Raw genomic sequence first — 22,087 nt, forward strand, 5'->3', positions numbered from 1 at the left:
ATACCAAGAGTACAAGAAGCAGTACAATAACAGCACAGCATTTGTGATTGAACCCGATCCAGATCCAAGGGTGAAAATGGATAGTTGGTGAAGCATGAAAATGGTGAGGGCAGCTTCTGCTGGGCCCAACATGCATTCAGGGTGGTTGCAGATAAAGATGCTGGTGAATATAGCTGCGAGTGCAAACAATAGGAACATACAGATATGGTGGTGCTGCTGCTCCTGCAGCTGCTATTGATATTGCTCAATAATACAACTCTGATTGATGGATAAAGAATGCATAAACTCTGGTAGAGCAAATAAAAAATACAAAAACTCTGGTAGTCCACAAAAAATTGCAACCCAAGTAGTCCACAATTGCAACCTCCAGTAGTCCACAATTACAAAACTATGGGTAGTCTACAATTGCAACCCTTAGTAGTCTACAATTGCAACCCTTAGTAGTCCACAATTGCAAACTATGGTAGTCCGCAATTGCAACTCTAGTAGTTCACAATTACAAACTCTGGTAGACTACAATTGCAAAAAAACTGACTGACTTCACTGTCAATTGCAGGTCTATTATGCATGCACATCATCAGAGCTTTCACACACCTTCAAGTGAGGAGGATCCCGGAGAGATACATATTGAAGGGATATACTCGTGATGCAAAAGAAGAAGTTACATGGGATAGACACGACGGTGTGTGAATCGGTGTGCAAGCAAGCAAAGAGCAGTGCAGGATGTCGAAGCTGCTGCCTAAGTTGATGAGGCTTGGAAGAGCTGGAAGTAAGTCAGACCATGCCTTTGAGGAAGCAAACAGGCAGCTGGACAAAATTACTCCAGGCATTGAATAGTTCCCGAGAAGTGCAGACGATGAATCATCAGGTCCTGCCCCACCAGCTAGTGGATCGGTTGAGCAATCTGGTAGTGCTGGCACTAATTCACCACCATCTTCAACTCCAATGCATGCTGGGATGTTGCTAATTGAGCCGCCAATGTCACGCACAAAGGGCCGGGGGCCTGGGAAACAAAAAAAATGATGTTCAGGCTCCGCTTAATGGCACCTCACTGAGCACATACACAAGGGTGAACTATGGTGATAGACAATGCAGCATATGTGGAGTACGAGGTACACATTACAGCACAACATGCCCGATGAACCCTGATCGAAGCAAATCAGTAGAGATGCGTGTAGCTAGGAAAAATACCAAAAAGAATGATGGGCCCCCAAGGAAAAGAGGCCAACCAAAGATCGTAAAGGATCTCCATGATGAAAGTGATCTGAGTCAGGATGAACTGAGTGAAGATGAGCTGCTCGTGGCACGGGCTCGCAGCGCTGCAACTGATTGGCGTGTGGGACAAGTAGGCGCAGAAAACAGTGGCCGTCGGTGGAGAGCTAAGCGTGTAAAATATCAGGAGCAACGTGATTGCGTTGGACAAAAAACACAAAAGTAGTGATTTATTCAGTCTATGTGCATGTTATCTTGGACTGTAAAAAAAACATGTTGCAACTATGATCAATAAAAACATTGTTATGTTTCTTAATTACAACTGTCACACACTGCTAGATAGTTTGTGGTGTGCAGTATTGTTATGTGCAGTATGAGATGAGCAGCTGTGATCAAATAAAAAATGGTGCCTTAAAAATGTGTTTTAACCAAAATGCAAATAATGTGTACACCGGATTGCAACAATGCATGTATACCGGTTGCAACATTGATGACAAACCAATATAAAAATGGACGCAAACATTATAGCTACTTTGATTATATATAAAGTGCACTTATAGCTACTCATAGAATTGCGAAGCATGTGTGTACACCGATTGCAAAAAAATGTGTATAAAATACAGATTGCAACATCAGTTCGGGGTGATTACAACATCTGTTCGGGGTGATTGCAAAATATGTATGGATGCCGGTTGCAAAAAAATCAGTGATGACGACCATATCACAGATATTGCGAAGAAAAGATGAATAATATGAGCATAAATGGGAAAGTGGATGAATATCTTGTTAGATATATTTACATATCACGATTTGCGACACTGCTGTGTAACAGTTGCACAGTGGGGGGTGCGCACAGTTGCTACTACATAACAAATAGATACTCAGGTCCAGTTGCATGAAAAAAGAAAAAAAGGATAGAGAGTATCTACAGCGAGAGGTTTTTTTTACAGTTGATACTACGTCATGGCACGCAACACAATTCTGGAGAAAAGCAAAGAAAGTGAGGAGTCATCAATGGGATTCGCTCCAGTCAATCTTCCTCCCGCCAAGCCTGTAGATATCCAGTTCATCTGGCAGGACGGCTTGGTTCAGGGGGTGGAAAATGTTGTAGTGCGTCAGCTCAACCCTGTATATCATCCCCTTGAACTGCAAATACAAAAAAATACAAAAATAAAATGAGAAACACACACATGGCTAGGGGCCGAAAAAAAAAGACAGAAAGAAAGGGCTCACCGGATTGATGTCAATGTTGAGGCACTCGCCGTCCCAATATTCAATGTATTTCCAAAGGAAGAACATGCAATCGCAGGGGCCAGCTTGCTTGGACAGATCGATCATCGGCCTGCTCCAGCGCTCAAAACAAGGGAATTTGTTATTGGTGACCCTCTGGAATGCAGCATTTATGATTGGCATCTTGTTGTAGACCGAACGGTGGCGAGTTTCAGGAGAGGTGTTGCCCCAAACGTAGTCAATTGAGTCCAGAATATCAATACGATTGTGTATGAGATTGATGCAGTACACAAAGTAGTGTTTTCCTGAGCATGCATGCATGAATATCTGTATGGAAAAAAAGAGACTAAGCCCCTAATTGTAAATAACTTACAGAACAGTTGCAAAAGCATAGTGAAAAAGCAACAGCAAAAAAAGTGGTGGCTCACAAATCACATGCAATGTGGGGGGCTGATGTGAATGCGAAAAATAGTTGACCAATTGCAAAGTAAGCTGGCAGCAGTTGCAAGTGAATAATTGGACAATTGCAAAGTAAACTGACAGCAGTTGCAAGTAATAGTTAACCAATTGCAAAGTAAACTGACAGCAGTTGCAAGTGGATAGTTAAACAAAATGCAAAAGTAAACTAACCAGCTTTGCCTTCAATATGTCCTCATAATGCTCAATTTCTGGTTCCAGGCACTGCCACAACGTCTTGAAATCGTCGGTCTCGGTTACTCCATCGTCCATGTAGATGCTCTGAACGGACATTGCCTGACCCTAGGATATATAATTTGAATCACAATGGGCAGAGAGAGAGAAAAAGACCAGTGAGATAAAAAAAGAGGTTAAAACAGCAGGTGAAAAAATATTGTATAATCAGGGGGCTGGGTGGGGGACTCACAAAGAACCCGGTTGTCAAAAACGCCCTGTATCCTACCGAGTCTTCCTTGTGGACAATGTCGTCGTAGCGAAGGCAATGCACAGTAAAGTCAAGTATGGAAGAGTCTCCATCTTTGTCATCAGCAAAATTGATCAGTAGATCATTCCCATCAAAAGAGCAAAAAATGCTGAAGTCAATCAAAACTTTCCTGAAAAACACAAAGCAAAAAAATGTATTAGCAACTGTATGTGCAGGATTGTACTGCTGCTTGCAGGCAAAAAAAGAAAAAAAATGCCAGTTGATTTGTGTTTATGCTTACTCTTTCAACGCTGGATCAGCAGCAATCTTGTTCCGCAATGCAAGTGCATTTGTCAATGGAACATTCGGGCGACACCCTGGCAGATTGAAGGGCTATATGTACTTCTTTGGCCTCTTCTTCAACCTCTGGCCAATGTGCTTATAGATCATCCTCTGGAACTGGTTGAAATCCTGTGAACTTTGTTTCATTTCCTCTTGAGACAGCCGAACAGGTGGGGTCTGGGAGTTAATTTCGTCAATTGGATCCTCTGGGAACCCTAGAGCACCTGCGGCACTGGGGCCTGCCTCTGCATCAACTACACTGATCTTCAACCTTTAAATTTCTTCATCAGCGTGCTAGTGCAACAAGATCAACTTTTTCTCGTGTTCATCGCGCAAAGCTTGGTTATCTTTTGCTAGCTGGGCCTTCGCCCTCTTATTCTTTATAGCCTATTTTGCTCTTTGCTATTTCATCTTCCTGGTTTCCTCCATCTTGTTCTTTTCAGCCTCAGCCTCAGCGATCTTTTTTTGCTGCGTCATCACCTTCCTTGTTTTGAGTTTCGCTAGTGAAGCACACGCTTCTTCTGCTGTATGCTATTGGACTAGTGTGAATGTTTCCTGCAGACTGAATGCCATATATTGAAAAAAAGGAAGAATTAGCTGCATCAAAAATTACAAAAATAAAACTTGTCAGTTGCAGACAACAACAAAAAAGAATAGTGTGTGATGGGGGGGCAAAACTAACTTACGTCTGAAGTGCCGCCACTTGCAGATCTCTGGGCTTTGGATGCATCCTGGGGGGCGCGTTCATCTGCCATCTTGTTATGGGATGACTCCTCCTCATTCTCATTTGTTTTCTCCTATAGACACACAAATTGCAACACTGTAATTCACAAAATTGCAAACACGTCCGCTGTGAATTGCTACAAATGTGAAAAAGAGGCCCAAATTGTGTTACTTCAGATGTGGCCCCAAGTACAGAACTCTGGGAGTTGATTGCATGCTAGGGGGCACTTGAGTCTGCACCCTTGTTCTGGAGTGCCTCCTTTTCAGTGTCATCTCTTTTCTCCTGTACACGTATAGATAAATTGCAAACACTATAAGTCATGAATTGCAAAAAAAAATCCATCATGTGTGAATTGCTGGAAAAGGGTGTGTGAAAAAACACAATGCTACGCTGTAAAAAAACATGGAAACATGCACATTTCATCCTATTTTGAAAGGAAAAAATGTCCAATGTGAAAAAAATAAAAAGCATAATATTTACGGCATGGTCCCTCTTCTCGTCGTTACCGTCTTTGTGGATGCGTGTATCGCTGAGACCATCTCCATCTGGCACTTGGGTTCCGTCACTGGATTCCTGATTTTGATTTTGAAAACACAAATTGCAGCTCATTATGTATAGGAATTGCAAATGTGTGGTAGATAGATTGCAAAAGAAAGCTGTCAGAGTATTACATTTGATTTTGGACTATCATCAAGGAAGTGAGTCCTCAATTGTGGGGGGTTCTGGGGGTGCGTTGAAGAAAACAAGTCACACAAAATGGTGCGTGGGAAGAAAAAAAGAAATAATTATTGCATTAATGCGTACCAGGGCATCCGGGGAGATAAGCAGTGAGTTGTAAAACATGCCACATGTATTATCCACATCATGTATAATGTCTCTGTCTTCGGCATCATCATTTCCGTGGCTGGGCACTGGAGAGCTGTGATAAGAATCCTCTGGCGGTGATTCCGGAACTTCATCTTCTGGATCTACATGTTCCAGCGGGATGTCGTCCAGGGGGCAATCACGTCCATCGCTGGTTTCTGGATCATCATCGTCTGCTGCGCTGTCATCATCTGATTGTGCCCCCGCTGCTTCTGGCTCTTCGCTCCTTGGTCTAGCCCGCCTCCTAGCCTTATTGAAAGAAGCCTTATCGGCATGGGCATCAACAAGTAGCCTCTGCATGGAGGTGAAGGACTCGTGGTGGGCTTTTGCCATAAGCTCATTTGCTCTTGATGTATACTCGACAGCCTTCTGCATGAAATCCTGGGCCTGCCTGGTGCTGTCATCAAATGCCTTCAAGATGCTAAGCGCATCTGACTTCCTGCTTCTTCCAACTACATCAACAATGCTTTGGCCGAAAGAACTGCTGAAACTAGGGTACCGATACATGGGTGGAGGCTCCGCGTTGGTAGAGGCATGACCGCCAGGGGCATCAAATGTGCCAGCCCCCCTGCTGGGAGCAACTGGTGCTGGCCGGGAAGAAGCTGCCAATGGCGCAACAGGAGGGACACCGTAGCATGTGTCAGGCAAGCTCCTCAGCTGCCAAAAATTTTTTTTAAAAAAATAATATAAAAATTAACCAACTGGTAAATAGATGGGTAATAAATTGCAATGATGTATGTACACAAATAACAACTTTGCCTTTAATGCAGTTACAAAAGAAAAGCTGAAAAAAGAACAAAAAAAAGAAGAGGGATGTGTGCCAAGAGGGTGTGAGTCCTTACCATAAGTATACCAAACTCAACAGTCTCACTGGAAACATCTTGCCTGCGATCCATGTTTGCTATAGAATCAATGGTACTCGTGTCGAGAAAGGCACATCGAGGCAGCGAGAACGGGTTTGTATTTAATCCATGCTGCAGGTTGTCAACATATAGCATCTGCAAAAAAAAAAGAAACAAAAAAGTTAGAAAAAAGTATTGGCTATCATTGAAGAAAAGCATGAGAAAAAAATGTGTGCCAGTTGCGAACTAAAAATGTGACAACGGTTGCAACATGATAGCTGCTCTGGTTGCAAACACATGCATTATGGGAGGTTAAAATGAAGCACAAAATATGATAGCAATCTCTGGTTGCAACATGATAGCTACTCTGTTTGCAACATGATAGCTACTCTAATTTCAAACACAGACATTATGAAAGGCTAAATGGGCGCAAAACATTATAGCTACTCAAGTTGTAACATCATATCTACTGTGGTTGCAACATGATAGATACTCTGGCTGCAAGCACAGACAATATAGAAAAAAGATTAAAGTGGGCACGACATGATAGCTACTCTGGTTGCAACATGATAGCTACTCTATTTGCAACATGATAGCTACTCTATTTGCAACATGATAGCTACTCTAATTACAAACACAGACATTATAGAAGGCTAAATGGGCACAAAACATTATAGCTACTCTAGTTGCAACATCATATCTACTGTGGTTGCAACATGATAGATACTCTGATTGCAACGTGATAAATAAATGGACACAGTTACACAAAAAACAGAAAAAAAAGAGAAGAAAAAGTATAGGAGAAACACTAACCATTAGGAAGATTCCACAGCCACTTATTGGTGCCATAATACCTTTCTCCGGGAAATCCTTTCTATACAAACGAGCAGCTTTCCAAAGATGATCAACTACTGCTTTGCACCAGTTCCTATATCCAATGTTCTCCAAATCTTCGGTGTACTTTACATCCTCCAACCTGATGTAGGCGTCAGTGTTGGAGAATAGCAGCGACTAGAATGCGCTCATAAAGAACGCTCTAAGCCCCAAACTTCCTCTGAGCATCTTTTTGTTCAAACCCTCCAAAATGTCTCCAGCACTGAACCCCCGCCTTGGGTTATACACATTACCACAAATTTGCAATCCCAACTCCCTCCGAATAATACGAGCTTCATTTTCCGTCATATGGGGTGGGTCACTTCCAGCATTGGGGATCTAGAACACACACCATGCACTATGCTCGGTGATTGCTACCTCTTTACCACCACCAATCTCTAATTTCATTGTTCTGGGTTCAGCTTCCGCATAAGCCAGCTAAGCAAATGCCTATCAAGTTAGTGAGGCTTGAACTGCAGCAGGCCCCCGAAATTCTTTGCCACAACTTGACCTTTCAGAGTATCGCCGAGAGCTGCGGCAATTTCTTTGAATTTCATGGGGGGAGCATCGAATGGAAACAGGCCACCTCTTCGGCACGTCTTGCCCACCAACAACACCGCGAGGGGCTGCAGCGTCAGCGGGGGCGTGACGGCGAGCCTGTTTGCGATGCCTCTTCCTATTGCTGCCCTCTGCTACAATGCCAGCCTGGACAGGAGAGGATGGCACATAATCTGAGTCGTGTCCATCACTCTCATCACTGCCTCCGTTGGGTGGAGCAGGACTGTTCAGCCTTAATACTTTCCTCCTGTTCTTGAACTTCATCCTATCGTTGCTCTTATCTGTACCACGATCTTCACCATGATTGCCGCTGCACTGATGGTCTGAATCTGCGTCCATTTGTAAACACTGCAACAGAAAAACACAAAAAAAAGCCATGAGAAACCTTTGTATAGACAAAATTGCAACCAGTGCTTAGGTATAAAATGCAGCACATCATTAGCTGAAAATGCAGCACATGTTGATTTCTAAATTCTGATGACACAAAAACCAATCAAAGATATTATTCTTGCGCAAAAAAAAGATATCCCAAAAATAAACAAACACAAACATGTTTGCTGTTCTCTAGACTGGTTAACTAGGCCAAAAATGCAAGTCAAACTGGAAATACTCTACACTTTTTAATACTCTGCTCACAGTGTTGCAACCATTTAATCTCCTATAGACATATAACCAGACATAGGACAGCACAAACTAACCAAGACGAAAAAAAAGCACAAACATTCATAGGCCAGACAAAATTGCAACCAGTACTTAGCTTTAATTGCAACACATAGTTGACTAAAAAAAGGGATGCAAAACTAGCTGATAACACAAAAGCCTTCAGAGAAACGAATTGCAACCATTGCTAACTGCAAAATGCAACACATCATGGACTAAAATTGCAAAAAGGTTTAAAAACACTAGCTGATAATTATTATTGCATGGACGGCATTCCCACCCTCAATGTATCATACTGCATTGTAAAAAAATCTGAAAAAAGTGCATCAAGAGGCAAACCCATCTGCCTAGTTGCAGAGTTGTAACCCCCCCCCCCCCCCCCCCGCCTGCGCCCCGTTGGCTAAATTGCATCGTTAGCTAACAAATTACAAAGGTTGGCGAAGAGCAATTGCAAAAATGTACGACCCCCATCGCATAATCCATCAATAAACCGCAACAAAAAAACTCCCCATGCGCGCGGCATCACTGGGGCCCATCCCCCCTCCCCTCCCTCCCCCTATATGCACCAGTGAAATCCTAGGATGTAGCGTGAAGATGAAATTATGCGAGATTTGTGTGATTTTTTGGTGTGGCGTAGGGAGGCGGGGATGGAATCGGCGATGCTGCACGCGCGGCGGAAATCCCTCGATGGGAGGGGGGATGCGGCGGAAGCGAAAGGAACTGCTGATTCGAATCGAAATAGGAAAAAGTGAAAACGTGGGGATTGTTTAATTGGGTGCGGTTAGAGAGGGAGCGGGGGGGGGGGGGGGTTCTGGTGCGGTTGTGTCAGAGCGCGAGCGGCGCGCGGGGGGTGGTTCCGCGGGGTGGGGTGTGCAGCGGGCGGTTTATCCGGCTCGAGCCAGACAGCACGGTTGGTCTGGGTGCATTCTTTGTGTAGGATGCACCCAAGTGTAATATAGATATACAGTGTATATATATATATATATATATATATAACCTAGGTTTGTTTGCAATCCGACATCCAAATGCCACGGGGGCAACATAACGGCATCATACAAGTGTTAATCATTACAACATAGCAGATTCAACATCCAATGATCATTAGCATTACATGATACTGTTTTAAGTTGGTGTTTGGATCTAGGGACAACTTTTAGTCCAGGCCGCATGGAATATTTGTGCCAATTGCGAGGAATAAACATGAGCTAACTATAAAATTAATTGTGTATGTGGTCACGAGATGAATCCATTAAATCTAATTAATTTATCATTAGCATATATTCATTGTAGCACAATCTGGCCGAATTATGCACTAATTACTGTAGCACAATGTGAACAAATCATGGTTAAAGTTAAACTGAAAGCGCAACATAATCTGTAGTTAAAGTCTAATGGGTGTGATATGTGGTCTAGTTTTTCAGTCTGGGAAAGTTTGATGCCAGTGATAGCGTGTCGTATGCACGCGTGCGGCCTTTCTGTTTTTAGTTTTTACGGACCCGCGTAAATTTCGTACTAGACGAGGTGCCCAGTGTCCACGCCGGCGCTGAGCAGTGACAGTGAGCACGGCTGTGCACGGGGCACACCTAAAGAGCACGTGATGTGAGGCCAGCGTTTATCGGCCGCGGCCGGGTCGCTCGCCCCCCATCACACGAGGGGATGGAGTGTCCACTGACCAGCCTCTGCTCCGTTGCTGCGTGTCAGCACAGCTAGCTTTTGGGGGGTGGGGGGCAGCACGACGGCCGGCCATGGCCGCCGTGGCAAACACGGCGCTGGTTGCAGCGAGGGCCAACCGCGGCAGCCACCGCAAGGGCGAACAGAGCGTCAGTTGGCACAGGATTTGCCGGTGCGCGGAATGCGTGGGCGGCAGGGAGGCCGCCGCCGCGGCACGGCGTGATCGTGAGGACCCAGGCCGGGGCGCGGCCATCGTCGTCGTCGTCACTGGACGCCGTGACCTACAGCGCGAGCATCTCCACCAACACGCCCCTCCACGAACCCCTCGGGGTAAGCAAGCTAAGCCACCTGCCTACCCACCGCTTGCAATCTGCTTGCCATGGATGTGGATTATTGGGGGCGAAGAGCTGAAGCTACTCCTCATCGTGTGGCGCGTGCGTGCAGGCCTCCTTCGACGAGTACCTCTAGGACCGCGCGCGCGTGTTGCGCGCCATGTTCCCCGACGAGAGCAGGAGCGAGCGGCTCGGCGATGTGTGTAACAGTAACACCGACCACCCCACCCCTTCCCCCGCTCCGTCAATTTTCCTCGTCAGTCCGCTCGCCGAATCGATTGATTTTGAGCGAAAATTCTGTAGGGGGAGTGGCGGATCCAGATGCTGCCGCTGCAGTTCCTCCTCCTCACCGTGCGCCCCCGTCGTCGTCATGCAGCTGCGGCACCGTGCCGGCGGGCTCGAGCTCCGAATCGTCCGTAAAGCTTGACCCAGCTTAAGCTTACCAGTTCTTGGTGTATCTAACCTACCGGCATTCCAGCAACTGCGAGTGGTGATCCAAAAGCGCTTGTTTGTTTTGCAGACCGAGTGGGAGCTGAGGGGGCTGGACAGCGGCTACGCGCCCTTGAGCTTCGACCTCGGTGTGAGCGGGTCGCTGTACGCGGACCGGAGCCGCGGCCGCGCCGCCGCCGGGTGCCGGATGAAGGGCCACCTCGAGATCACCATCACCGTCGTCCTGCCGCCGCCCCTGCGCCTCGTGCCGGAGAGCGTCCTGCGTGGCGTCGCCGAATCGGTAAGATGATGATTGGATAGGCGTGTGTCGTCTGCACATTCTACTGGTCAGGATTCAAAGCTACGGCTTCTGAAAACGTAGGTTCTGTCGAGGCTGGCGGAGAAGATGAAGCGCGACGTGGACGTCGGCCTCATCGCCAACTTCCGGAGGTTCCGCCGGGAGAAGGCGGCAGCGTCCGGGGCCTGGCCAACGCTAGACGCGACGGCACCAGCTAGAGACGAAGCCTCTGAAAGCTAGAGAATCGCTGACGATATGTGTGTGCACCGTCCCTTGTACATGGAGAGCCATCTGTGCGCAGCATCAATACATGATTGATTCATTTACATCCGGGTTTCTTTCTACCATGAACGAATCTGAGATCAAAATACTCCTACATGGAAACTTTTTTTTTTTTGAAGTTAAAAAATATACATGTAAACATGAAGGGGTCCAGTCCATAGACGATCCATCTGTGCAGCATCTTATCTTATGTAATGTAACCTCCCAACACATCCAACGCGATCCTGACATGTACACCCACACAAGATCTACCGACGAACAAAACATGTAACTGTAAAAACGCTCTAGCAGGCAGCGGCCCTCGCTGCCCCCATGTACATGTGCTGCTCTGCTCTGCTGCTGGTCAAAGGAAGAAGAAGAGCGGCAGCGCCAGCAGCAGGGCACAGAGCGCCCACCGCGCGCGGGACAGGAGGCTCTCCGCGCCATCGAAAGGGACCAGGCCGCTCGAGGGGCTCCCGAAGGACGATCCGTTGCCGAAGCCACCCGTGCCCGGCGTGAACGGGGACAGCCCGCTGGGGGCGCTTGCCGCCGGAGTGCCGCCGGCCGTGGAGCTGCGTGCCAAGAGAAACGTTGCGTGTTAGCTGACGAGCATTTCTGAACTTTGACAGTGAACGGCATGATCCATTCTGTGCTCTGAACTTGCTCACCTTCCTGTGAAGACGCACTGCCCCGAACCTGAAATGGGAATTCAAACATCAGAGCTCGTGAACATTGCTCACCAAGTCACCAGACAAGAATTTGAGTTACTGAATATTGTCAGGTTTTGTACAATTTAACATTTATCTTTTCAGAAATTTCTACAGGCGGCATATCTCCAAGTTTCATGAAACTGAATCTTGGCACTCCCTCAGACTGAATCCCTCAGACTGAAAATAGAGCATGGCTGCTTACTGGGATCCGTGGTGGTGGTGGTGGCGGTGCCGTTGAAGTCGCAGGCGGTGCTGGTTTTGGCGCTACGCTGGTAGTAGTCGTTGTAGGCGTAGGACGCCAGCGCCTGCAGGTTGTTCTGCTTGTAGCACGGCCCGCCTGGCTGGATGGCCGTGCAGTCGGCGTGCCCCGGCCCGCACGCCCAGTTCAGCCCCGCCTGCAGCGCCGCCGGGTCCGCGCCCTGCATCGCCACGCAGAACATGCCGCTCCCCGTGGCCAGGGATCGCCTCTTGCCTTGCTCTGAATCGACGGCGGTTTCAGCATGGCTGCCTGCACGTTGCGGGAGCAGAGGACGTTGGAACACGTACTATAACATCATCAGAGACAATATTGTGTTCTACTCCGCAAACCCACATGCACTTGACATGCACAAGTAAAAAAGCAAAAAAAAAGGTATAAAAGGTACCGGAGCCACACACACAGAGCATCAGTGTTTTTCACTGATATAAGCCTACATCAAAGTGATGGCAAGCGATTCCAGAGTTTCATACATGTAGATATTTTTTCAGCTTAAAACCATTCACAACCACAGCTGGGACCTTGGGAATCTCAATAACGAGAAAAGGAAAGTGAGAAAGAAACAGGAAGGGACTCATGGAGCGAAAGCTACGTCACACGTACCTGACGCGTTCGCGAGAAGGAAGACCAGAAGAAGCAGGCACCCGTGCAATCTTTTGTCCCACATTTTACTATTCCAGTGTCCAACCGACAGTATTATCCACGACCACCTGCTACGATGACAATGTGGGTGCAGTCATCAGATAGGCTAATCGAGGCGAAGAGAAGACATCGGTTGAGATGAGTATTGTGGAGAAAGCTACGGGCTACGGCAAGTAATTCAGCAAACAAATTGCTCAAGGAACCATAACAAACAGAGTTTGAGCATGGTCAGGTTGGAAAAAAAATATTATTCGCACAAAATACTACTTTTTTGCAGTGATATGCAGGAGAGATGTGTATTCAATAATTTGCTCCTCTTAAAACGTGATTTTGTATTTTTGGATTGCAGTGCACAATGTGACAATTGGGGGGAGCACACTGCGTTTCATTGTTGGTTTTGTTTGCGATCATGAAATTCTACTTTAATCCTCAAGAAAAAAAATCTACTACACCCCTGCAACCTTATGGATCGAACTGCATAATATACCCACCACGATGGCATGAACGCATGACGCAACAGAAGCTGAACAAAAGACGACTCTTCACTCTTGGTGCTGAAGCGCGAGGGTCACGGTCAGACGCGAATTTTCTATTCCTACTCCTGAGTCCTGGCTCACAATCAAATGACACTATTTTGTCTGGGATGAACTCATACCACTAGTTTTTCTTTCTGTGCCGCTTAATCTTGACAACGGTTGGTAAAGCTGAAACATCTAGCTACATGGAAAGCATATCCTTCGCTGCAAAGTCCCCATTCTATGTTTTTTAGGGGGAATTCTCTGCGAATCCTGAACTAGTAATTTCATCGATGAAGAGAAACACGAATCATGCATCTAATAATACTCAGCAAGTTCGATCAAATGGCGACGATCCAACAATACTAGTTTTGCAACCTTGTAGCATGAAAAATAAAGGTGAATTTGTTGCAGAGATAACAGAGGTGATGGAAGAGCTCCAAATTTTGCCAGTCGCAGACTGAATACGACCAAGAGTGGAAGAGGGGGGCACGGGAAGATCGTGTTCAGTGAAGCTTGCGAATTTCTCTGAAGAATTCAGCAGAAGAAAACTAAGGGCTTGACGAGAAATAACGGGGGCGATACCAAGAGCAGAGATTCCTAATCGAAGATTGATAGACGGTCGAAGAGGGGACACTGACCGGATTCAACAGGAGCAAAGAAAATCCATGAAGCCGGCAGGAGCATCAGAATTACCAACACGATTATACGAAGGAGAAGAGGGAATTCAGAGGGATCGTACCTTTGAACCGGAGCTACCAGACGATGCCAAGAGCGAGCTACCAGACGATGCCAAGAGCCAGGAGAAACAGAACAGAGCTGCGCCGATTGCTTCTTGTAGATGGAAGCCCGGAACCTTCTAACCTAACCTCCAGAGCGTGCAGGACTTGAGAAGAGTCCAGGAAGAAAAGCTGAATATGTGACCTCCCCTCCCTTTTATTGGCACTAAAAGCTTCTATATCTGACGACGATTAATAAGGCATTTATACGTTTTCTTTCGGCCACAAATTAGGCAGTTATAGTTGCTAAACTGACAGAATCAGAGTTAAATAGTGCCGGTGGGGGAAGACAGCAAGGAAGGCAGGGCACCAGATGAAGGGATTTCTGGTGTGGGGGTGAGTGGGTTGAGCAGGCAGAAGGGGGAAGCGAGGAAGAGAAGTAGAGAACGCAAGACCTGTGACCACTGAACACTGATCACATCTCGTTTGGTTGTTGTGACCAGTGACCACAGAGAGGCTTAGTGGATTATGTGCATGCTAATTAAACCTTTTTTTATGATACGCTAAATAGCTAATGATCAATCAACATGGTCTTGTATGCACTTGCGCTTTTCCATTTATTTTTATTTCTTTTCACACAAGGAGGAATCAACTCTCTGCTCGGGAACAGGAAGAAATGAAATTTAAGAGTTTAATTTGATAAGGAATCATAAACATCGGTCCACAAAAGAAGATTAGTAGTATACATGTTCTGAAGTTTCCCAACGGTTCTGTCCACTCCAGATAATCGTGCACACGCTTGCATAGCGAGTGAGTGATCAAGCGCATTCGCCTTTTCTTCTTCTACCTTTTTTCATTCATGTTGCTTGCATATTCAACTTTTGAAATTCAAGAAAGGAGAACTAGATTCAACAGAATGTTCAACCTTTTCGTTTTACAATATTCTCCATGCCTCTTGTACCTTATCTTTTGCTGTACATGCTTATAGGGTATCCATGTGGAGGGAAGATAATGGCGTAGGTGGTTGGTGCTACCACATCAGACACGGAAATGGAGTCACCATCAAGTGCGGCTCCATGTAGTCAATCGTGGAAAACACTATGGCCACACCGGCCAGTCTAGGGTTTCCATCACCATCACTATGGATAGCTAAATGGATTCTTATTCTGCCAGGGTTTATACATCTAACAAATGACTTAAAGTTGCGAGCCTGGTGCGCTCCTTCTTCATTCTTCTGAACAAAACAGAGAGACATGCCAAAAAGAAGTTGATGCTGTATTTCATATACCAAAGCACAATCTTGAGGATAGAATGTGAGCACAAATTCTAGCTATGCTGAGACCTGAGAGGAACATGTCAGTAGCTAGGTGGTCCTGAGTTAAAGAGTCTTTGGACTAGCTCAAATGCTTCTCTTTCTTCAACTGATGTTTTCAAACATGTGTACCTGGATAATTCTTGCTGATTCCCAATCTAGAGACGGGAGGCTAGGGGTGTCAATAGGTGACCCTTAGAGACACCTTTAACTCTCTTTAGTTCAAAATCTTGTACTAGTTTTTCAAAATGATGTTGGAGGTGTGACCAAGGGTCACCCGTTGTCACCCTACGGGAGGCACCGCGCTCGGCCTCTCGGTCTCCGATCCGGTGGTGTGGGTGGGCTGGATGTTGCTGGGCCTAGTGTGCGATCCAAGAAGGGCGTTCTTCTTAGTTGGGCTGCCACCAACAACCCTCAGAGCCCACAGGGCCGCCGCATCCGCCGCGTCCAGCGCCATTCTGATACACGCGTGTCCCGATCCAACGGCTGTACGGCGCCGTCCGCGTGATAAAGCGCCGGCGCCTTCTCGCGTTGGCTCCCGAAGTTTCCAGTCACGAGCCGACTAATCGAAGCGCTCCTCCTCCTCCCCCTCGAGCTTCCGACTGATCCGTCCTCGTTTGCGGTAAGCGTGCGCGTCTTCCTTTCCTTTTTAGCAGTTCGCCTCGCAGATTAGTTTTCCTAATTTTTGAAGACGTACAGACTAGTTGTGAACTTTGACGAGTAGCTGGTTTGGGGAATGGATCGTTGGCGGCGATCTCTGAACCCTAATTTTCGAACTAGTTGGATGTTGATTGGCCAGACAAGTCATTGTTTTCCGTAGATTATGATCTAGATGAGCGCGGTTGGTAGATGATTGGCGTCGATTCTACTGCGTAAATTGTTGAGTCGTGAACGATTTGTTAGTTTTTCAGTCTGTTCGTGAATTTGTCGTTAGTTTGCGGGATTTGTTGTTCTTCAGGATTCGTATCCTTGATGAAGCTAATTGTATTATGTGGTTACTATCTGGCATCGTGGTGTTAATCTGCTGAGATGTACCCATTATGTATTTATGTGACTTGTAAAGTGTATCTGGGATTCTAGACCCGGTTGGTTGAGGATGCAGTTATGTTTTGTTATTTCACTGTTAATCGCCTAGGATTCTACTATTTGGTTCCATACGAATCCTAGTGATGAGATATTTGAGATGTAGGAAGCCCGCAAGCTGTGCTTCTCTTAAAAGTTGGGTACCTAGTGGTTGAACTGTTCCTTTATTTTTAGTTGCCCTTTTGAAAGTCTTTCTTTGTGCATCCACAACTCTATTATGTTTTAGGAAGTTACTGATGTCTAATATGATGAATCACTAGGAGTACTGCATTGATTTAACTATAGTGTTTCTTCTCATGTTACGTTCTAGATCAATATGAGAAGGGGTTACAGTTACAGTCCTTCACCACCAAGGGGTTACAGGAGAAGGGCTCGCAGCCCAAGCCCCCGTGATCATTACGGTGGCCGTGGTAGAGATCTCCCAACCAGTCTTTTGGTCAGGAATCTCCGTCGGGACTGCAGGTAAAGATCTGTCCAACTTTCACTTTCTCCTGCAGCAACAGATACACAGCCTGTTAGTGTGCTGTATAACAAGGTTTGCTGTAGATGTATGCCTGAAAAAAATGTATATTAGTCAAGTCAGGGTTGACTGAAAAAGAATGTATTATTTCTATCCATTTATTTTCTCTATGCCTTTTCAGTCCTTGTTCGTGGTTATGGTTCTGCGTGTTAAATGCCATCATACTGTAGTGTCTCCAAATAGACTTCATCATACTGTACTGTCCTCATAGGGACTTCCTTCTTCCTGTGCCTTATCACCTCTGACAAGCAGTCCTTTGAGTGCAGGCCAGAAGACCTTCGTCGCCCATTCGGACAGTTTGGGCGACTTAAAGATATATATCTACCAAGAGATTATTACACTGGGTAAGAATCTACTTGTAAAAAAGTAGCACTCACTTGTGTGGCGTTGCACAAATTATGCTTTCACTTCAACTGGGTGGCATTGGACAAATTGTTGCATCCTTAAGACAATATGTATTTATGCCATTCTGGTATCGACATTGAAACACACTTTTGAAAATCATTACTTTTTCCGCCTCTCAAGTCTTGAGATAATGTGGTAATAATTTTTTGAAGACACAAGTCTAAAAGATTACTGTTGGAGAGAAGGAAGAAGTAGAGAATTTGAAGATTACTGTTGAAGAAAAGGAAGAAATAGAGAATTTTTCAATTAAGTGATCTGCAACTTAAGAGTATACAGTACTGTTCAAGAGAAGGGAAGAATTAGAGTTGCAAGTTAAGAGATATTCAAGTCATGAAGAGTTTCAAGTTTGTAACTGAACTCTCATGGGTGCAAGGTCAGCAGCAACCTATGCACTTTTACCTGTTTTAACTTATTTTTCTTATTTCTATAAGCAACCATGTGATTATCCATATAGTTTTACCTCTTTGATACCTGTTGTGCTCTGTAAGTACTTGTACTAACCTCTTATCCTTGAAAAATGATCTTATTCTTTTAATTCTCATATAGAATTTTCTTGGACCTGCTACAGGGAGCCTAGAGGATTTGGTTTTATCCAGTATTATGATCCAGAAGATGCTGCTGATGCAAAGTACTACATGGATGGGCAGCTGGTTCTTGGCAGGCAAATAACTGTTGTATTTGCAGAGGAGAATAGGAAGAAGCCTCAAGAGATGAGAGCTAGGGACAGAGTCAGGTTTGTTGGTTCTTCCCAGTACCTTGCTGCTGAATGGCACATTATTTCTCTATTCATTGTTCGCTGCACATTGCAGAGGTCGTTCTTATGATCGGAGGTACTCTCGCTCTAGGTCCCCTCTTTATTCTAGGGGTCGTTCTCCTTCCCGCAGCTACTCAAGGTGTGTGTTGCCCCCTTGTATCTTGGTCATACAATACAGACTTACCCACTTCTCGTTGACACAATTCAAATTTGCTTGGTTGATAGGTCTCTTTCACCGCCAAATCCCAAACACAGGCTTAGAGAGCGGTCCTACTCCCGCTCACCTGTTGACAGCAGATCAAGAAGCGGGAGCCCCTACGAGGAGGAATACCGCAGATCCTCACGAAGAGAGAGGTCTCTCTCTGCTACCGGATGAAGTAGTGTTGATGTGGAGCTAGCGCTATGAATCAGCGCACGGTACTGGTACTTGCCTCGTCTGTCTTTCTGAACAATATGGTGTGTGGTGTATCATTCCCAGTAGTATCGTCAGAGTACACTTTACCTGGAGGATTTAGAATGCAGGTTACTGATTCGGAGTACGGAGCTGCTGTGTTCTGATCACTAGTAGTTCCGAAGTGAACGCACACTGTCGTGTGATTGCTTCGGGTAAAACAGGAAGGTTTAATTATTGTATGAATAAAGTTGGTTGGATTGTGAATGGCTCAGTGTGATGCGTTGGGGGTGCCGGACTTGTGGCAACGTCTCGTTTGTTTGTAAGCCGTTTGTGCCTGTACACCAGGATCGGCAGGCATGGCTTTCGGGCGCGATGTTGTTGCAAGCTGCGACAGATGCAGAGTACTGTTAGGCATGACAACCATGTGAGATGATAACATTAGCAACTGCGCGTAGATCAGCTGTCACTGTAATCTCCCGCTGTCTGGGCACGCACGCTCTCGTTTTGAGGGAGTTGCGCGCGTGCTGCTTGCGTGAACTCGCCGGCAGGCCGCGCTAGCTAACTGAGCTGTATCGCACGGGGACGCGGTGCTGGGTTGGGCTCCAGGTCCAGCAGCTCCTCCAGCTCCAGCCTCTGCTGCTGCGACCGAACCTAGCAGAAAACTCGCGCGCACAGCGATTCACCACGCGCCCGTCTTGCTTGACCGCGATCACCCGGCGAAGCAAAAGCGCGCGTGGCGTGGTGGTGGTGTGTGTGAACGAGCACCACATGGCGGACAGCGCGCGCGGGCTAGCTGTTTCCATCCTGAGCCAGGTGCGCGAACCCCAAGTGCGGATTGCGTTCGTGCGTGCGGCCACGAGGACCGTGATGACCCCGTTTGGCTGGGGTACGAGACGGACGCCACGGATGTCGAGTCCGGGGCACGGCGTGCCGCGCGCCGTACCGTTCCGGCCGGCACGCGGATTCGTGGACCTCCTCGCGGGCGTCGCGCGTTCACCTGGCAATGCAACTTGTTGGACTTTCGGTAGCAACGCAACGACAAGTTTGGCAAATGGCAACCGGAAAATTAAACCACCCGTTCCAGACCCCCAAAGTCTTCGCCCGCGGCATGGAACTAGCTAGGCGATTTATTTATTATTACAACTTTGATTTTGACCTCTGATAACGCCTGCCCGATTAAACTAAGAACCGCGCCAGCTCAGTGCAGGGCACCAGATTAGTCACCCAAGTCGTAGGGTCTCTCCTTCACTTCGCACCCGCGTGGCATCATCCTGCCGGAAGTAGACTCTCCATTGTTGGCCTTTTCATGACAGCTTGCTGGTCTTTTACTCGTCCTAGTTAAGTAAAGCATGGACGACCATGCGGTTCCTACTGAACCTTTCTTTTTTCCATGTTTACAAACCACCACAAGACGCGTGTTGACCTCGTTCAATTCGTTTTAGGTGCTGCCGGATAAGGATGAGAACGATGCTGATAAGGTCAATTCGTTCTAGGTGCGGCATTGCCATCTGCTCCTGCTGCATCCACCATCCCCCTGATTACGCAAGATGATACTACCCCAGCTAGCTAGCTAGCTACATGCCCCGTCGCTGTCCCACGGTCGCTTCATGCGATCCCATTCAATTCATTTGTGGCTCGGGGGACCCCCTCCTCTCTTGACCCGCGGCGGAATGCGGTAGTTCCATGTCACATTGCACGGCGATCGAGCGCGTCGATCAGGAGATCCGCGGCGGTGCCCCTGCTCGTCGGTGACGCCGACGTCGTCCCGGCCCGGATCGGAGGAGGACGTACGCCGGCGCACCAAACTAATCGATCGGTCGCCCGGTTTGATAAAGACGACGGCGCGCACAACCCTCGGTTTCGTCGCTGATCTTTGCGTCCATTTCTGACGACGGATCGGATATTCGGATCCACTGGAGCGGAAGCGCGCCACGTCGCGGGGGTATCCACCGTCGATTCGTTCGGTGGCCACTTGGGGCCCGCGCGCGCCCCCATTTGGGTCAGGTGTAGCGCAAATCCAGTGGGCCTCGTCAACAATTTTATTTGAAACAAATTCGATCAAGAAAACTGCCAAAAATTAAACAAGCGTACCGGCGGGTACCAAGTATATATATCAAGGACCAGGCCGGCCGTAAGTTAGACCCACCGTAAAACACTGATTATAGTTTTCTATTTTTACAATCTTTTCACTTCGAAAAAATACCGTAGTTTCAATACCGAGTGTCCAAATCAAAATCCGATAACACAGTTGCACTCGTTTCAACAAGAGCTTCGAAACAAGATCCTACACCACTATGTTTTGAAAATATATTTTTCGTTTGAAAAAAATGCTTTTTAGTGTATTCTACTTTGCTTATGAATTTTGCAAAAGTTGCCCATCATTTTATAAAATATTGCTTGACTCGTCTCCGCCTAGTTAAGTGGATATTGATGTTGATGTTTAGAAGATAATTAAATGGTGTGATTAGAGGATGATGGCAAACAATTGTGTTGGAGATAGGTGGATGTGTTATTGCATGATCCGTGATAGGTAACTTTAGCAAGTCAATTGAGCAATTTTACCAATTTGTGTTGGCATTTTTCTAATCTATGTAAGCAATTTATGTGTATTTAAAAAAAATTTGTTGGAACATATGCAAGGAACGTCTTGTTTTGAAGGTCTTTTCAAAGGAAATACAGCTGTGCAATTAAAATTTGAATTTGACGGATGTTTCGAAAACTACAGCTTTTTAAGAGAGAGCGATAGAAATAAAAATACTTCTCCATGAACCGCTCCCTATAGATGCATGTGGCCGCGTAATCAAGTTAAAATACGGCCGGCCAGTAAGAAGGCTTTACCATATATTAATTCTTCAAATAAAACCCGGCTGGTTTTGAAATGGTCAAGAAGATCGATGCGTCGTCGTCACAGATTCCGTACTTGTTCTGGAACATGTGGAGGCCGGGGGGTGGCGTGTACGGTGGCAGCAAGGGCCAGCGAGTCCTGGAATATACTAGTACGGGAGTAGACAGGGCGATGTAGGGCGCGCGATTTGTATGGATATCTTACTACACGAGCCACTGTTACCGAATCAGGGCTGATCAAACGGAAGAAGCAGCGTATGTGAAAGTGCACATGTCAGTGGTCGCCGAAAGATCACGCATGCACACCGCCTCTCTCTGATGGATCAACGTCGTCGTCGACGCACAGAGTGTGATTAGTTTACGACTAAAATAGGCTCTACTTAATGCGGCCAACAGCTGGACCTGTTGTTGGCCAAGCTGGAGCCTGACAGACGTACGTTTGCCCACAAGCCTTTTTTAAGCCAATCATGCTACATGCAATCGCGTCAGGACTCCCATCAGCTAGCCCAATTCTCATGAGTGGGTACTGTTTGTTTTATGGTCCAAAAGAGAAGAGTTCATTTGACTCCTCAATCCAATCCGCATCGATCTCTCTCTTCTTACCTGCTCGTAGAGATGGGATTTCTTCGCTTTTCTTTTCTGTATGTACCAAGTCAAAGGTTTGGAGGCGAACTTTTAACCAAACAGCGCATTAGTATAGCATAGTTTGTGGGAGGCGATGCCCGGATCCGCAGCAGCTTCAAGATCTTGGAACAGT

The 22,087-nt window shown here is 46.5% G+C and overlaps 2 protein-coding genes and 1 pseudogene across 5 annotated transcripts; 2 read left to right on the forward strand and 1 right to left on the reverse strand.

Annotated features, from left to right (window-relative positions):
• Positions 1–10,207: 10,207 nt before the first annotated feature.
• On the forward strand, positions 10,208–11,241 carry LOC120694592 (annotated as a pseudogene).
• A 44-nt stretch (positions 11,242–11,285) lies between these two features.
• LOC120694591 (glucan endo-1,3-beta-glucosidase 4-like) lies at positions 11,286–14,527 on the reverse strand. Of its 3 annotated transcripts, none has more exons than XM_039977770.1 (5): positions 14,042–14,523; positions 12,746–12,852; positions 12,089–12,394; positions 11,845–11,872; positions 11,286–11,748 (listed from the first exon to the last, which is right to left on the reverse strand). In XM_039977770.1, the coding sequence occupies exons 2-5, from the start codon at positions 12,807–12,809 to the stop codon at positions 11,541–11,543; spliced, it is 606 nt and encodes a 201-aa protein (XP_039833704.1). In that variant the 5' UTR covers positions 12,810–12,852; positions 14,042–14,523; the 3' UTR covers positions 11,286–11,540. The 3 variants fall into 3 exon arrangements, with proteins under 3 accessions (XP_039833704.1, XP_039833705.1, XP_039833706.1); XM_039977771.1 differs by having other exon boundaries at positions 11,301–11,748; positions 12,746–12,855; positions 14,042–14,527; XM_039977772.1 differs by lacking the exons at positions 12,746–12,852; positions 14,042–14,523 and adding an exon at positions 12,531–12,728 and having other exon boundaries at positions 11,301–11,748.
• A 1,276-nt stretch (positions 14,528–15,803) lies between these two features.
• Positions 15,804–18,757, forward strand: LOC120694594 (serine/arginine-rich SC35-like splicing factor SCL33). 2 transcript variants are annotated; one of them, XM_039977774.1, is made up of 7 exons: positions 15,876–15,952; positions 16,724–16,875; positions 17,200–17,277; positions 17,491–17,711; positions 17,907–18,071; positions 18,148–18,231; positions 18,318–18,757. In XM_039977774.1, exons 4-7 carry the CDS (start codon positions 17,701–17,703, stop codon positions 18,466–18,468), a joined length of 411 nt encoding a protein of 136 aa, XP_039833708.1. In that variant the 5' UTR covers positions 15,876–15,952; positions 16,724–16,875; positions 17,200–17,277; positions 17,491–17,700; the 3' UTR covers positions 18,469–18,757. The 2 variants fall into 2 exon arrangements, with proteins under 2 accessions (XP_039833707.1, XP_039833708.1); XM_039977773.1 differs by lacking the exon at positions 17,491–17,711 and having other exon boundaries at positions 15,804–15,952.
• The last annotated feature ends 3,330 nt before the right edge of the window (positions 18,758–22,087 follow it).

This window comes from Panicum virgatum, chromosome 2K (genome assembly GCF_016808335.1).
Source record: "Panicum virgatum strain AP13 chromosome 2K, P.virgatum_v5, whole genome shotgun sequence".
NCBI classification, from domain to species: Eukaryota; Viridiplantae; Streptophyta; class Magnoliopsida; order Poales; family Poaceae; genus Panicum; species Panicum virgatum.

Excerpts from the sequence above, each read along its gene's own strand:
- LOC120694591 (XM_039977770.1), bottom strand. The coding sequence starts at position 12,809 with ATGTGGGACAAAAGATTGCACGGGTGCCTGCTTCTTCTGGTCTTCCTT. Across the intron at positions 12,395-12,745 it reads CCTTCTCGCGAACGCGTCAG|GCAGCCATGCTGAAACCGCC; the intron begins GTACGTGTGACG and ends CGCAACGTGCAG. Across the intron at positions 11,873-12,088 it reads CACCACCACCACGGATCCCA|GTTCGGGGCAGTGCGTCTTC; the intron begins GTAAGCAGCCAT and ends TTCCCATTTCAG.
- LOC120694594 (XM_039977773.1), top strand. The coding sequence starts at position 16,730 with ATGAGAAGGGGTTACAGTTACAGTCCTTCACCACCAAGGGGTTACAGG. Across the intron at positions 17,278-17,906 it reads CCAAGAGATTATTACACTGG|GGAGCCTAGAGGATTTGGTT; the intron begins GTAAGAATCTAC and ends GACCTGCTACAG. Across the intron at positions 18,232-18,317 it reads CCTTCCCGCAGCTACTCAAG|GTCTCTTTCACCGCCAAATC; the intron begins GTGTGTGTTGCC and ends CTTGGTTGATAG.